The sequence below is a fragment of the Balaenoptera physalus genome (assembly GCF_965194825.1).
Source record: "Balaenoptera physalus genome assembly, chromosome: 1".
Lineage (NCBI taxonomy): Eukaryota > Metazoa > Chordata > Mammalia > Artiodactyla > Balaenopteridae > Balaenoptera > Balaenoptera physalus.
Genome location: NC_138882.1, coordinates 178,563,625 through 178,578,412, shown reverse-complemented (window position 1 = coordinate 178,578,412; position 14,788 = coordinate 178,563,625). Strand labels below are relative to the sequence as shown.

The window sequence follows — 14,788 nt, the reverse complement described above, 5'->3', positions numbered from 1 at the left end:
AGGTGTTATAGAGGGCCCGCTCTGTGCCAGGCAGTGAACAGGGCAGGCACGGGGGCTGCCCTCATGGAGCTCACACTTGGGCAGGTGGGATAGTGGGAGGTGGGGAGACAGACGTTAACCAAATGCCAAGAAGGACGAAGGGAGAATGCCTTGAGAGCCCGCTACTGGGGGCCCCGGATGAGCCCTGGAGCCTCTGACATGGTCCAGAGGCCTAGAACACAGTCTCCAGTCCGCACACAAGCTGGGTGACCTTAAGCACAAGATTCCACCTTTCTCAGACTCAGTCAGTCAGTCAACAGACACTTTCTGAGACCCCCTGACCATCACCTCTCAGCCAGACCCCGGGGCTGAGAGGTGCCAGACACTATGGGCACCCATTGCCACCGGGCTCACGGCCTTGTGTGGGGGCAGACAGTCACACCTGTATAATCACGCAGGAGCAGAGGTGAGGGGCTTCAGGAGCACAGAAGAGACACCCCAAACCCAGCCCTAGTGAGGGTGGCATCCCAGGAGAAGGACCCAAAGGAGCTGGAGCTGAGATGTGAAGGGCGAAGAGGAGTTAGCCAGGCTGGAGCTGGGACCGCGTAGCAGGCAGAGGTGACACCGAGCACAGCCTGTTGGGGAGCCGGAAGCTGCCTCCTGTGACCCGAGCCCAGGGCACGGCTGGGAGGCTGTGGGAGCTGAGGCCGGCGAGGTGGACCGTGGCGGGGAGGCTGAAGCGGGCGGGACGCGCCACAGGCACAAGGGAGCCACTGAAGGGTCTTGAGCAGGGAGAGGACTTAGCAGACGGCCGTGTGGAGGCTGGCCTGGGGGAAGCCCTGGGTTCCCCTCTCAGGCAAAGAGGAGGCGTGTTAACACAGCTCCTGCCGCTGCCTTCTGACTTCTGTCGTCCTGCCAGCTGCTGGCAGGGATCCACAGAGCCCGGGTCCCAGCGGGGGCAAGTGGGGGGAGCCTGGGCATGTGGGGGAGGGGGACAGGATGACTGACATCCCCTGGGTGGTCCCAGTAGGAGCTGCCACAGCAGGGGGATGACCCTGAGGCACTTCCTGGACTTAACCTGGAAGGGCAGGGCCCCCTTGAGGGAGGAAGGGCTGGTCAGGGAGGGGCCCTCTTCATCAGGCTGGAACATTGAGGGCCTCAGAGGCAATGTGAGAGCGTGGACTGTGGGGACACAGGCTCTGCCCCTATGTCTCTGAGTGACTTTGGACGAGGCACTTCCTTTCTGTGAGCCTCAGTTTCCTAATCTCTAAAATGGGGATAACACCTCCTACTGCACAGGGTGATCATGAGGACTGATGAGGTTATGGGCTCCGGAAGCTCCTGGCCCAGCACCAGCAGGCACATGTAGACACACAGTGATCAGAAGCTCCTCTTTCCAGCCCAGGAGCTTGTCGCCTGCTTCCAGTGTGGCTTTGCCCCTGGCACAGATCAGCACCCCTGCCCAGCCCAGCTCGGGGGCACTGACTCCACTGGCTTAACTTCAGCAGCAAAAGCAGGAAGCGTGCAAAATGCAAAAGACACTTTGCATGAGGGAGACCCCAAAACCCCACCCACCCAGCCACAAGAACACCACAAGCTCAGCCCTGACAAACGCTCAGCATAAGCCCCTGAAAATACACAAATCAGTTCTTCCACAGCTCAAAGAGAGCGCAGGGCCCAGGGTTGGGTGCCTGAGCCTGTCCACAGCCAGAGTCCCAAGGCTGGAAGAGGCCACAGAGATGGTCCCAGCCACACCCAAAGTAGGCAGGAAGTGGCCTGGACTCACAGAGCAAGGGACTGAGGGGGCAGCGGAGCCCTGGCCTCCCCCCTCTGGGCCTAGGACTCTTTTCTCTGTCCAAACTCCTCTCCCCGACCCACATCCAGAACTACCTGGAGATCCCAAGGCAGGAAAGTAAGCCAGCTGCTCTTCAAACCTGGCACTGCTGAGCCCAGGACCACTCCCTGGCCCCTCTGCCCACAGTGGCCACCAGTCAGCCCTGGTTGAAGACAGGTGTGCCAGCCTCTTGCTCAGTTGTAGCCTCTAACAGGCAGGGCCTGGCCCTTTTGTCTGCATCACTCAGTGCCTAGTACACAATAGGGGCTTAATAAGCACCTCTTGAATAAATTCATAACTCACCATCTCCCCAACTGTACCCACACTCCTGAGGGCAGGGACTACTTCTTCTTTGTCTCTCTATCCCTAGGTCTTAGCACAGAGCAAGTGGTGGGCCAAGAAAGAAATGTATATAATAAAAGCAAACACTTGCATAGCCCTTAATATGAGCCAGGCAGGCTGGTTGCAAGGCTATTGCAAGTGCCTTCTCTGAATTAACTCGTGTAATCTTCCCAGCAAATATAAGAGCAGTGTCATCATTCCCCCCATTATATAGACAAGGAAGCCAAGGCACAGAGAGGTAGGTGACTTACCCATAGTCACACTGTTAGCAAGAGGCAGGCTTGGGATTCCGCCCTGGCAGCCAGCTCCACAGTTCATGCCCAGGTTCAATTTCATCAAGTTCTCGGGAGTGGGCGCTAGACTGTGGTGATCCTGCCTCTACTCAGAGCCGCAGACAGAGCCCTCTGGTCTACAGGACCCCCCAGGAAGATAGAGAAACTCCTTGCCCACCCCGGAGGCCTGGCACACTGGGCCTGACAGCATCTGAGTCCACTGTGGCACCAGTCATTCTGGGGATTAATCCGGAGTCTCTGGGAGGCGAAGGGGGAGCACAGCCGCAGGCCAGCCAAGGAGGCTCCAAGGATCACCCGGTGCCAATTAGCAGCCCCGCCGTGCCAGGCCCAGATGGAGCCCTGCCTCGGCCTGACTCATGGCTCATTCGGTCAATTATCACCTATCCCCGGAGCCCAGGGGGGAAGGCCAGGAGAAAATCTGTTTCCCCATAATCCTCTCTCCTCCTCCCGGCCGACTGCCATCCCTGCCTTCGGTTGCCTGGCTAAGGGCTCTGGGCGTCTGCAGAAGGCAGCTGCTGGTTGGCTGCTTTGGCTCCAAGTCCTGGGTTTGGGGCCCAGGCTTTGGCTCTACCTTGCTGAGTGACCCCAGAAAGCCCTGTCCCCTAAGTAGCCCTGACAAGATGGTCTCCACTTGTGTCTCCACTCAGCAACTTGATAATTTTGTGTCCTGGAACCACAAAGACCTGGAGTCAAACCTCAATTCTGCCATTTAGTAGCTGCGTGACCTTAGGGCATTCACTTCACCCCCCTGAACCTCACTTTCATCATCAGTAAAATGGGGGTGATAATGGTACCTAATTCCGTGGGTGGTCATGTGCATTTAGTGAGAGAACCCATGTAAATCACTTGCACTGGGCTTGGCACCCGGAAAGCACATAACAAGTGGGAATTTTTATTGTCCTTGCATGCTGGGTGAGTAATAATACCTAACATTTATATAGCGCTTGCTGTATGTTCTAAGCACTTTATGTATGTTAACTTATCGAACCCACAGCTCCTGCCCTCAAGTTGCTCACTTTCCAGTTAGGAAGACAGACCTGCCTTCATTCGGCAAACTGAATTAACTGAGCACCTACTATGTGCCATACCCTGTACTAGGTGCTCGGGGTGTAGAGATTAAAGCTCCAGCCCCTACTTAAACCAGGGTTCACCAACTAGTGGGTGGTTACATATGGGTGAGGTCCAGTGGTGGGATGGGCTGTTTTTTGCTGGCTTGGCTCACAAGAACTGACTCTGGGCATTTCTTCCCAACTCAGTGTTCAGTTATCTCAGATTGGTAGCTTGAAATTTGCCCTGATGGGAACATTTTCACCATAGAAATTGGCAAACACAACAAATCAGGGCTTCCCTCCCCCCCAACCCCAGCCATTTACCAGCACACAGACGTCCATGGAGTCTGAGTTGTGTGCTGTAGAGAGTGGAGGGCAGGCCTCCCAGAGGTGCACGTGTCAGATTCACCAATCCAGCAGGGCAGGAGGATGGGAGAGAAGGACATTCAGGCACAGAGAACAGTGCGTGTGCAGCCAGGGCATCCAGAGAACTGCCAACAGAAGAGAGAGGTGACAGATGGGGCTGAGAAGCATTCAGGAGGGTTGTCTGGGACTGAGGGCGTTTCTGGGATGCAGAACTTCCAGTTTGAAAACTGGGGACAACTTGGTCACCCTGGTGTACAGGCTCACGGGAGGACCCGTGGGGAGAACATTGAGAGGTGGAGAGGTAACTGAGCGTCAATGCAGCCTGGTGAAATTGACATGATAACAGCGGTAACAACCTGGCATTTACTTGGCCAAGTATTTTCTACCCCACTTTCTCATCTGATTCTCACAAAACCCTGTAAGGGGTATATTCGTTCACTTAGCAAATATATATTGAGCACCTGCTGTGTTCCCACTACTCTGCCAGGAGCTAGGGAACCAATGAGAACCAGACAGACCCGGTTCTTCTTTTCCTCTCCAGGTACTTCCAGCACAGGGTGAAGACAGATGGCACACAAGACAGATGTAATTGTTTTCTAATACAATTACAAATTGTGATGAGGCTCAACGAAGGAAACAGAGACTAAGACTGAGGGGAGTGGCAGGAAGGGGCAGGAAGACCCCAGAGCCGCCCTTACAGGGCTAGGTGTGTGCATTCATTCTAAGTATGCGGGGAGCCCCTGGTGAGTTTGAGCTCTGATTCATTCTCATCAGATCACTCCAGCCACGGCGGAGGATCGGCGGGGAGGCAGAGGTGGAGCAGGAGACCCATGCAGAGGCTCTCACTGCATCTCCACCACGCAGGTATCATCAACTACCTTCCCTGAGGAGACTGAGTCTCAGGGCAGGAGAGCTGTCTGAGCCCACACACCTGTCAGCGGTGCAGCCACCCAAGTCTGTGACTTCAGCTCTCATTGTTTTCTTACCACTTCCGTACAGGAGACTCAGGTGTAGGCAGGACGGGGTGCCTTCCCAGCTGAGAAGCTAGGAGCAGCGTGACCCCTGGGCCCCTTGGCAACGTGGACGGGGGAGCTGCCCCGGACCCCTCTTTGTGGGAGAAGAGGTGGCTGATGGGAGCTGAGGCCCTGCACACCCTAGTCACTCAATACACCTGGGATCAGAATCCGCCTCTGCTGCTGAAGAGCCACGTGTGTGTCTGCTCCTCTCTGGACCTCAGTTGCCTCAAATGTCAAACAAGGTAGCTGAGCTGGATACTCCCAGCTCCCCACTACACCCATCCATCACTCACTAGGTACCTGACATCGTATTCACGGTTTACAGTCCAGCCAGATAATTCCAGATTTGTAAGTAATTAAAATGGGCACCTCAACCCTTTGTGGGGGCTGAGGGAAGACTTCCTGGAAGGGCATGTACCTTCACTGTCTTAAAGGGGTCTAGGAATTTGCCTGATGACAAAGGGAGGGCATTCCAGGTAATCAGGGCAGGAGAGACACAGGCCGGAGGTGTGTGTGTGAGCCTGGGGGGCACCGTATGTGGTTGACTGTGGAGCATCAGGCACAAGGCTTGGAGTGGTGGGCACTGAGAGGGGGCAGGTGCCAGCCTTGGGGTCCTGAGTACCCTGAGGAATTTAGGGAGCTCTTGTGGATTTTTCTTAAGTAGGAGTTTTATTGTGATATAACTCACATACCATACAATTCACCTATTTAAATTGTACAATTAAGTGATTTTTAGTATTTTCACAGAATTGTGTAACCATCACCACAGTCAACTTTAGAACATTTTCATCATCTCAGAAAGAAACCCCATACCCATTAACAGTCACTCCCCATTCTCTGCTCTCCCCAGCCCCTGGCAACCACTAATCTACTTTCTGTCTCTATAGATGTGCCTAGTCTAGACATTTTCATATAAATGGAAGCGTACACTATGTGGCCTTTGTGTCTGGCTTCTTTCATGAAGCGCAGTGTTTTCAAGGTTCATCCATGTTGTAGCATGTATCAGTACTCCATTCCTTTTTATGACCGAATAATATTCCATTGTATACCATTGTGGATTTTTAAATGACACAGAAAGGTTTGTACTTTAGAAAGCTGGCCCCGGAGGGTGGGCGGGAGGAGGCCAGATGGCCATGAGAGGCTGAGGAGTGGGTGGGAGGAGCTTTCTGGATGCCCACAGGGGTGGGAGGGCCGCAAAGAAGAGCCAGGACTGGGCCCTGCTGAGGAGGAAAGACCTGGTAATTGATTTGCTGCAGGGGGTAAGGGGAAGGATGAGGCACCCGGGGTTCCTGGTGACCAGGTGGAAAGCGACACCACTTCTCAAGACAGAAGAGCGGGTTTTATGAAGCACAAAGATACAAAAGATACAGAAAGCATAGAATGCCCAGTGGGAGGGCCGAGGGGTGGCCGGGCAGTACACCTAGTGGAAAGGCTTCTGGAAGAGGCAGCCTGGGGAGTCAAAGAGGGGCCAAAACATGGCGATGGGAGAGGACAGCCGGGAAGGTGGTCCAGATGGAGGGGCTGGCACAGCGTGGAGGGGAGACTGGGCAGCCGCCCACCAGCCAGGCCCGCGGAACCGCCAGCAGATGGAAGAGGCATGCTAAGCTGGGCAGGCTCTCGCCTGAGAGGGGGCCAGGAGGATCCCAGTCTTGGGACCAAAACCTTCTGGCATCTATCAGGATAGTCCTAGACCCTCACAGGATCCCTGTGTCCCCATTCTACAGCAGAAGAAACTGAGGCTCAGAGAGGTCAACTGCTCAACTAGAGCCAGGGCTGCAGCCTGCGTGTCTTAACTAGACAGTGCCGAGATGGTGGGCTGCCCCTTCGTCCAGCCAGCAGGGAGAGGTTGGTGCCTAAGAGGGAGGGCAGGCAGGAGGACTCCGGGGCTCCAGGGCCAGCATGGCAGAGTGCAGAGAGCCCTGGACAGGCGCCCAGAGCAGAAGCTGCCAATCCCTGCCCGGCACTCATGGACTGTTGGCCCAATGCAAGTCTCCTAAAGGCAGAAGAGTGTGGTGGTTAGGGAAGTGACCTCTGCAGTCCGACCACCCGGGATCAAATCCCAGCTCTGCCACCGTAAGCCCACATCCTCGGAAAGTTGCTTCACCTCTATGCTTTCTTTCCCCCATCAGAAAATGAGGGTGACAACATTACCTCTGTCATAGGGCTGGGTGAGGCATCGATGAGTTACTATGGGTTAAGTCCTTGGAACAGTGCCAGCATTTAATAAGTACTCAATAAATGTCCATTTCATATTTACACTCTGAGCCCTGGTTTCTGTACGATGGATGCCCGAGGCACTCACTGCCATCCTCTTCTTTGGTGTCACCATAGCCTGGTTGGTTGCATCAAAGTACTGTCTTTTCCTTGTCTGGCGGCTCCTTAAGGACTGGGCTGAAGCCGAGATCTTCTCCGAGATCCTGGCAGGGCCTGGTCAGGGTGGCATCAGCCAGGGCTGCAGGGTTAGGAAGGTTGCCACCTTCTGGAAACTCCCTCCAAAAGGCAGGCAAAGTAGGGCCCCAGGGGGGTGGGGGATTCTGTTTTCTAGCACCCCAGGGGGAACTGTCCTTGGCTTATTTACTGAGACTCCCCTGAGATTGTAACTGCAACCCCTCCCTGACCCTGGGCCAGGCACTGTTCATCACATACAATCCTCATGGCTACTCTATGGGGTAGATGCTGTCTTACCAATGAGAAAACTGTAGCTCAGAGAGGTTGAACTACCTTTCTGAGGTCACCCAGCAGACTGGTACTTGAACCAGATACAGTTTAATAATGCCAGGAATTGTTTAGGCAGTTTTGCCTGAATGAACCAATGTAATCCTCATAACAACTCTAGGAGGTAGATACTCTTGTCCCCACTTTACAGATGAGGAAACAACTTAAGTGACTTGCTAAAGGCCAGATGGCAGGGACAGATTGCTAGGATGGGATTTGCTAGGCAGCCTGCACACTAACCACCATTCCTCACTGCCTTTCTACTTATGCGATCCCCAAAGCCCAAGCTCCTTCCACTTCAGCAGGCAGCTTCAGGAAGTATTTATGGAGCGCCTGCTCAGTGCCAGGTCTATGCTAGGCACAGGGGAAGGAGCTGTGGTTCAGACAAGGCTCCGATCCTGGGGGAGCCGAGGGCATGGCCAAGAGATCCCCTTGATGAATAATTATGGCAGGGGGGTAAAGTACCCTGAACTCAAGTCATGTAAGACCGAGGAGGGCAGCGTCTCTGAGGCTGGAGCTGGTTGAGGAGTTGGGAGGAGGGCGAGTTGCTAAGACTTGGACTTGCAAGATAAGCTTGAAGACTGGGCCTGGAAAAATGATTTAGGGAAATCTGTGTGAGCCATTTACATGAGGAAACTAATGCTCAGAGAGGTGGAGTTGCTTGCCAAAGGTCACACAGCACATGAACATGGAATGCAGTCCAGGTGAGAGCCCCTGGCCTGTGGACAATTCAGCCACATTTCATCCCAAGGAGGAACTTGTCCATTGGAAAGCTCTTCCCTGTCCACCTCTCTCTTACCCCTTGCTTGATCCCCCACCTGAGGCACCACAACAGAGCTGAGATTATGAACCCCAGTAAGCAAAAGAAGGCCAAGAAAGGGGCAGGGCCTACACCCCAGGCCTCCTGATTCCCAACCCAGGGCCAGGAGGAAGGGAAGGGTGGATTTGCACATAGGCCCAAACAGGAGTGGTCACCCTAAGCCCTGAGCTTTAGAGCCTGAATCCAAATCCTGAGCATCCCCCAGAGCAGGGAAGAAGGCCAAAGCCCATGGGAGAGCCCAGGTTGCTGAATGCCCACCAAGTGTAAATACTGCCCTCCCCAGGCTGTCCCTGGTACTGCAGGCCCTCTTTATTTCAATAAATTGATCAAACACCTGCTATAATAACATCTCCTATTCACTGGGCACCTGTACTTTGCAAGACCTCATGCCATGTGCCTTACACACTTATGCCAAATGCTCACAATAGCCTGCAGAAATGGGTCTTAACATCATAGTTTTACTAATAAAGAAACCAAATCTCAGAATGGTTAAGCCACTGGTCTGGGCCGCACAGCTAGAAAAAGGCCAAAGCAGCAGACCCAGGTCTGTCTGCTTCCAAAGCCAGCATTCTTTCCTGCTCTACCACATCACCTCTCTACATGCCCCGTGCTGTGCTAGGACTTTTTTTTTACTGTAATCATCGCAATCATCTGGAACCCAGGAATCTAGTTACAAGAATCAGAGCCCAGCCAGCCATTAGTAAACAAGACTGGGCCATGGGCACTGCCCCAGACCTCTGCAGAGCCTTCAGACTAAGTCAGGATTGGTCCCAGAAGCTGTAGCACAGCCAACCTGGAGTAGATAAAGGATGATTGTTGGGGGCACCAGCTGAACCCATAGATAGCTTCAGAGACAGGAAACCAGGTAGCCTGAAACCTTCTGGGCGTAGCTAGGACTGCCATGTTGGGGCCTGGAGACCCCCAAGAGCTTCAGGAGGTGGGGTTCCCCATCAGTGACACTGTGTGGCTGCCCTGTGATCCTGTGTGGCCACTCCGTGATGCTGCACCGTCCTTCCAAGCCCTGTGGCCTGAGTCCTCATATGGTTTCCCCAGTGACTCTCCTTGTCTTCTCTCCAGGTTGCCCATCCGGAACCTTCAAGGCCAACCAAGGGGATGAGGCCTGTACCCACTGTCCCATCAACAGCCGGACCACTTCAGAAGGGGCCACCAACTGCGTCTGCCGCAATGGCTACTACAGAGCAGACCTGGACCCCCTGGACATGCCCTGCACAAGTACGTTTAGGGCCCCAGAAGGGCGACACGCCTGACCGAGTCCCGAGGCCACCTGCTGAAAAACTCAGAGTGAGGGTTGGGTGGCTCTCCGGCTGTAGTTTCCTAAGTGAGGAGCAGCCAATTACCTGGTGGGAGGGGAAATGGAAAACTGGCTGGAAAGGACCATCCTGGGGTAGTCATGCTGCCAACACGCAGGCACCACAGAGCTGGCATCTGGCTCCTTATCCCCTTCTGCTAAGTCACATGGAGTATGAAGTCAAGGTCTTGATTCACAAAGGGACAGAGAATGGGAAGTTGGCAGAAGAAGAACCAACACAGGTGGTGTCTGTGGTAGAAAAGGCTTCCTAGTGTTCTTTCCTGGCAGCAGCTGCCTGAATCACAAGCCAAGATTCTCCAAGAACAGGGTGACTATGAGGGCAATGTCACAACTCTGTATCAGACAGGAATGGCAGTCAGCTGCAAGTAGCAGAGAGCTGACCCCAGTGGCTTAAACCATAAGGATTTATTCTCTCACATAATAGAAACCCAAAGATAGGCAGCCCTGGGGGTAGTGTGGTAAATCCATGAACTTCCCTGACACCCAGCACTTTCTTCTCCTCTTCCATCCATAGCGTGTGGTTTCTACCCTTCAGGTCACATCATAGTCCAACATTGCTGCTGAAGCTCCAGCCATCACACACATTCTCAGCAGCAGAAAGTATGACAGGGACAAAAGGACATGCTACAGCTGTCTCTTTTCTTTAAAAAAAAACATCCTAACCAGCAATTTCTGTATATCAGTGGCCAGCACTTAATCACAAGAGGCTGGGAAATATAGTCTTTAGCTGGACGTAGTTGCCACCCTGAATAAAATTGGATTATAAGGAAAAAGGGGAAATAGATATTGGGTGGATATAATCCCCAACACAAAAAGACTGTCCCTAGCAAGGAACACCAAGGAGGGTGGAGTCCAGGGAGAAAGGTTTAAGCAGATGTGTGTACCAGGATGCGAGTTATATTCTAGAAGCCTGTCTGTTGGGTGGAGAGGAGAAAGGATTTGGAGGAAACCTTTTGGGAGGCTTAGGCTGGAGCCAGGGCAGTGGGCACAGAGGGATCTCTTGGGGAACGTACCCCCAGAGGCCGCAGTGACCGACACCTCTCCCCCTCCCCAGCCATCCCCTCCGCACCCCAGGCCGTGATCTCCAGTGTCAATGAGACCTCACTTATGCTAGAGTGGAGCCCGCCCCGGGACTCAGGAGGCCGTGAGGATCTTGTCTACAACATCATCTGCAAGAGCTGTGGCTCGGGCCGGGGCGCCTGCACCCGCTGTGGGGACAACGTGCAGTACGCACCCCGCCAGCTGGGCCTGACCGAGCCTCGCATTTACATCAGTGACCTGCTGGCCCACACCCAGTACACCTTTGAGATCCAGGCTGTGAATGGTGTCACCGACCAGAGCCCTTTCTCACCGCAGTTTGCCTCTGTGAACATCACCACCAACCAGGCAGGTAAGCACTTCAAATGCAAGCGCCCGGGGCAGCTCCGCGCCATGCTGAGCCAGATGGGTATCCTGCCAGCCCTTGTTAAGGACTCCTTCACATCTGTGGAGTGGTTTCCTCTTTTCCAAGGCTGTCCGTGTGATCCAGCCACCTGGGAGAGTAAGTGTTGCCTCTCCACTGTAGTGGCATATATAATAATTGCAGGCATTTGTTGAGCATGTGTTATTGAAGGTGAGAGTAAAGCTGCTGTAACAAAAGGGCCCAGTGTTCAGTGGCTTAAAGAACACAGAAGTGCATTTCTCTCTCATGTAAGGGTCCAGGGGTGAGCAGTCCAGGTAAGCAGGGTAGCTCTGATCCACTTGGAGGTTCAGGGACCCGGGTTCCTTCTGTTTTGTCTCACCAGCCTCCATGCTCCTTGTCTGCTTGGTTGAAGCTGAGTTGCAGTTTTGTCTGCGCTCTAGACTGAAGGAAGGGAAGAGACAGCAATATGTTTTGTTTGTTTGTTTGTTTGTTTAAGATTTGTTTTTTCGTTTGGGGTATAGAATAATTGAGTTCTATTTATTTATTTATTTATGGCTGTGTTGGGTCTTCGTTTCTGTGCGAGGGCTTTCTCCAGTTGCAGCAAGCGGGGGCCACTCTTCATCGCGCTGCGCGGGCCTCTCACTATCACGGCCCTCTCACTATCGCGGCCTCTCTTGTTGCGGAGCACAGGCTCCAGACGCGCAGGCTCAGTAATTGTGGCTCACGGGCCCAGTTGCTCCGCGGCATGTGGGATCTTCCCAGACCAGGGCTCAAACCCGTGTCCCCTGCATTGGCAGACAGATTCTCAACCACTGCGCCACCAGGGAAGCCCAGCAATATGTTTTAAACAAGGTAGGCAGAAGTGGCGCCCATCGCTCCAGGGCATGGTCCGCTGGAAAGAACATGGTCACGTGACCTCGCCGAGCCACAGAGGAGGTTGGGAGATGTAATCTCTCCCAGCCTAACTCAAACCTCCATCACAGCAGAAGGTGGGGAGACAGACTTCAGTGGACATCTAGCAGTTTCCACACGTGCTTCCTCTGAACTTTCAGCCCCCTCCAGTCTAACTCCACCAAAACTCCTCTCCCCAGGCTCATCTGTAATAATCCTTCCTGTGACCCCATGTGGCACCCCCATCATCTGCCCTCTTTCCTTTACAACAAAAAAAAGTTGCCAAACAATGCAGTCTCACTACCTCCCCCCATCCCCTCTTCACTCCACTGCACTCAGGCTTCCGGCCCTACCTCTCCACCAAAGCCACTATCCTCAGGGTCACCTGGGACCTCCAGATGGCCAGGTCCAGGAGACACTTTCCAGCCTCATCCCCACCCAAGGGCCATGTGAGAATTTCAAGGACCTTATGGTTCCTGTGGTTCCTGCAGAAGACTCTGTGGTTGGCATTGTGAGTGTGCCCCCCAGTTATTCACTCAGCAACCTTTGCCAAGCCCCTGCTGTGAAGTGTGGTCTGGGCCCCATCTAAGTAGAGCCAAGGGAGGTCAGACTCCAGGACAGAAAGTGAATGGGCTGCCCAGCTTATCTTTCCGATGCCAGGTGGGGCCCACACAGTAAGCACTCAGGGCATCCAGAGATGGAGGTCCAGGAAGGCTTCCTGGAGGGGCCAGCATTTGACCTGCAGTTTGAAAGACTAACAGAATTTTGAAGGGAATGATAGGAATAAATGGAATTTGAGAAGGAGGAAGGGCATGCGTAAGGACACGGAGGAGAAGGGGGAGCCAGCTCTGCCTGGTTGAGGAGTGCTTTCACACATGACCTCACTGCCATCCCCCGGCCTCCTGGAGTAGGAGGAACCTGTGTCCTCATTTCACAGATGACGCTCAGAGAAGTTGAGTCACTAAGCTAGGCAGGGTGCAAGGCAGGAATTGACTAGGTCTACAGACTCCAGCACTCAGCACAGTCTACGGTGCATCCAAGGAACCATGGACTGTGGGTCTGGTGAGTGTGCGTGTGTGAGTGTGCACATTGGTGAGAATGTGTGGTGTGTCGTTGGATACGTCTGAGTGACCATGTGTTTGTGATTGCACATGACTGGCCATGTGGCTTCTCACATATACGTGCATTTGTGAGCATGGGTGTGTCTGAATCTGAGGGGCATGGAGGGGGCTGTGTCTGAGCTTGAGTTTGTATATCTGAAGGTGGCTCAGCCTGTCTGTGTGTTTGTGTGTGGGAAGGAGCGTGGTTTTGTTTGTCAGCGTTCGTGGTGCTGCTGGGCCGAGAGGGTGCAGTTACGAGCATGTGCTGCAGCGCTTGCAGGCCCGTGGGTGCATTTAAGCCCCCCTCAGGTTGGGGTTGGGATGGAGCTGACTCAAGGAGGGCAATCTGAGAGAACCCTCCAAAGCCAGCAGCTGTTGGCAAACACACCTGGCAGGTTATGAAGCCTCGGCTGTGAGTCTCTCCAGCTTGACAAAGCTCTGAGTGAGGGAAGCCAGGCTCCCAGTGGGGGTGGAGGCGAGGGAACTCTGTTCACCTGGGAGAAGCTAGAATTCCCCAGAGACCCTGGAGTTCTTTCCCTAGCTGTGGAGGCCTCTCCTGCATCCATTATGGGAGCCCTGAGTGTCAAACTGCCTACTTAACCAGCTCAGCTTATTAGCAGCAAAGGCTGCTGGGATGGACCCCTCCTGTCTGGAGCTGGAAGTTCCCAGAGAATAGAGAGATGAGGCAGAGTGGAAGTGAGGGCTCCCAGAGAGGAGGGTGCAGGGGGAGCCCTCAGGATTAAAAGGCAGAAGCAGTGAGGAACAAGCCCTGGGTTAGGAACAGGGGATCTGAGTTTGAATCCCAGTTTTGTCATTCATTTGTTATGTGACTTTAGTGTATTGGTCAGTTATTGCTGCAATGATGCTGCATAACAAAACCACCCCCAAGCCCAGTATTTTACAATAATAACATTTATTTTCTCACTCACTAGTCTCTGGGTCAGCTAGGGTTTAGCTAATCGGCACCAGGTCCTCTGAGCTCCAGAATGTGGGCTGGATTCAGTCTGTTCCATATGTCTCCTCATTCTCCTTGGACTAGCAGCCCCCCAGGCTTATTTCTCTTGTGGTGAATGGTGTGAACACAAGTGGCCGAGCCAAGCCAGGCCACATAAACCCATGCCATTGCCTGTGGCACAGTCATCCACAGTGAACGCACCCTGCAGGGCTCCTTGGCAGAGAGTGTGGGTGTGTGATCCTGTTACAACAGAGGCAGAGCTGAGATCACCCATCCAGCCTATCACACTGGAGAAAAATCAGTTCCTCCCTCTGGGCCTCAATTTCCCCACCAAATTGTACGTCAGAACTGTATGAGAACTTTTTCAGAACACAGGTCCCCTGCCCCGACCCCAGACCCGCTGAATCAGAACCCCAGGAATAAGCCCTGGGAATCAGCATTTTTAACAAGTGGCTCAAGTGTTTCTTAGCATCAGACAAATTTGGGAAATTCAGGTCTAAGTGAGTCCAAGCCCCTGTAAGCCCTCAAAGCCCTGAGGCTTTCTGGGTCATAACCACCCTTTCCCCCTCCTCTTTGTTCCAAGCCCCTTAACAAGCCCCCCCTCTCTCATAGATGCCCAGAGCCCAGCTGGGGGCTGTGCAGCCACACACACCCTCACCGCACTATCCCCCTTTGCCAGAGGAGGAAACAGAGGCC

The 14,788-nt window shown here is 53.7% G+C and overlaps 1 protein-coding gene across 3 annotated transcripts in view; it reads left to right on the top strand.

Moving 5' to 3' along the window:
- Positions 1-14,788, top strand: part of EPHB2 (EPH receptor B2) — a 184,400-nt gene that overhangs the window by 132,311 nt on the left and 37,301 nt on the right. For all 3 annotated transcript variants that reach the window (XM_082448782.1, XM_082448780.1, XM_082448781.1), the window contains exons 4-5: positions 9,492-9,647; positions 10,799-11,134. In XM_082448782.1, the coding sequence (XP_082304908.1) occupies positions 9,492-9,647; positions 10,799-11,134 (492 nt within the window). The remainder of the gene's footprint in view (positions 1-9,491; positions 9,648-10,798; positions 11,135-14,788) is intronic.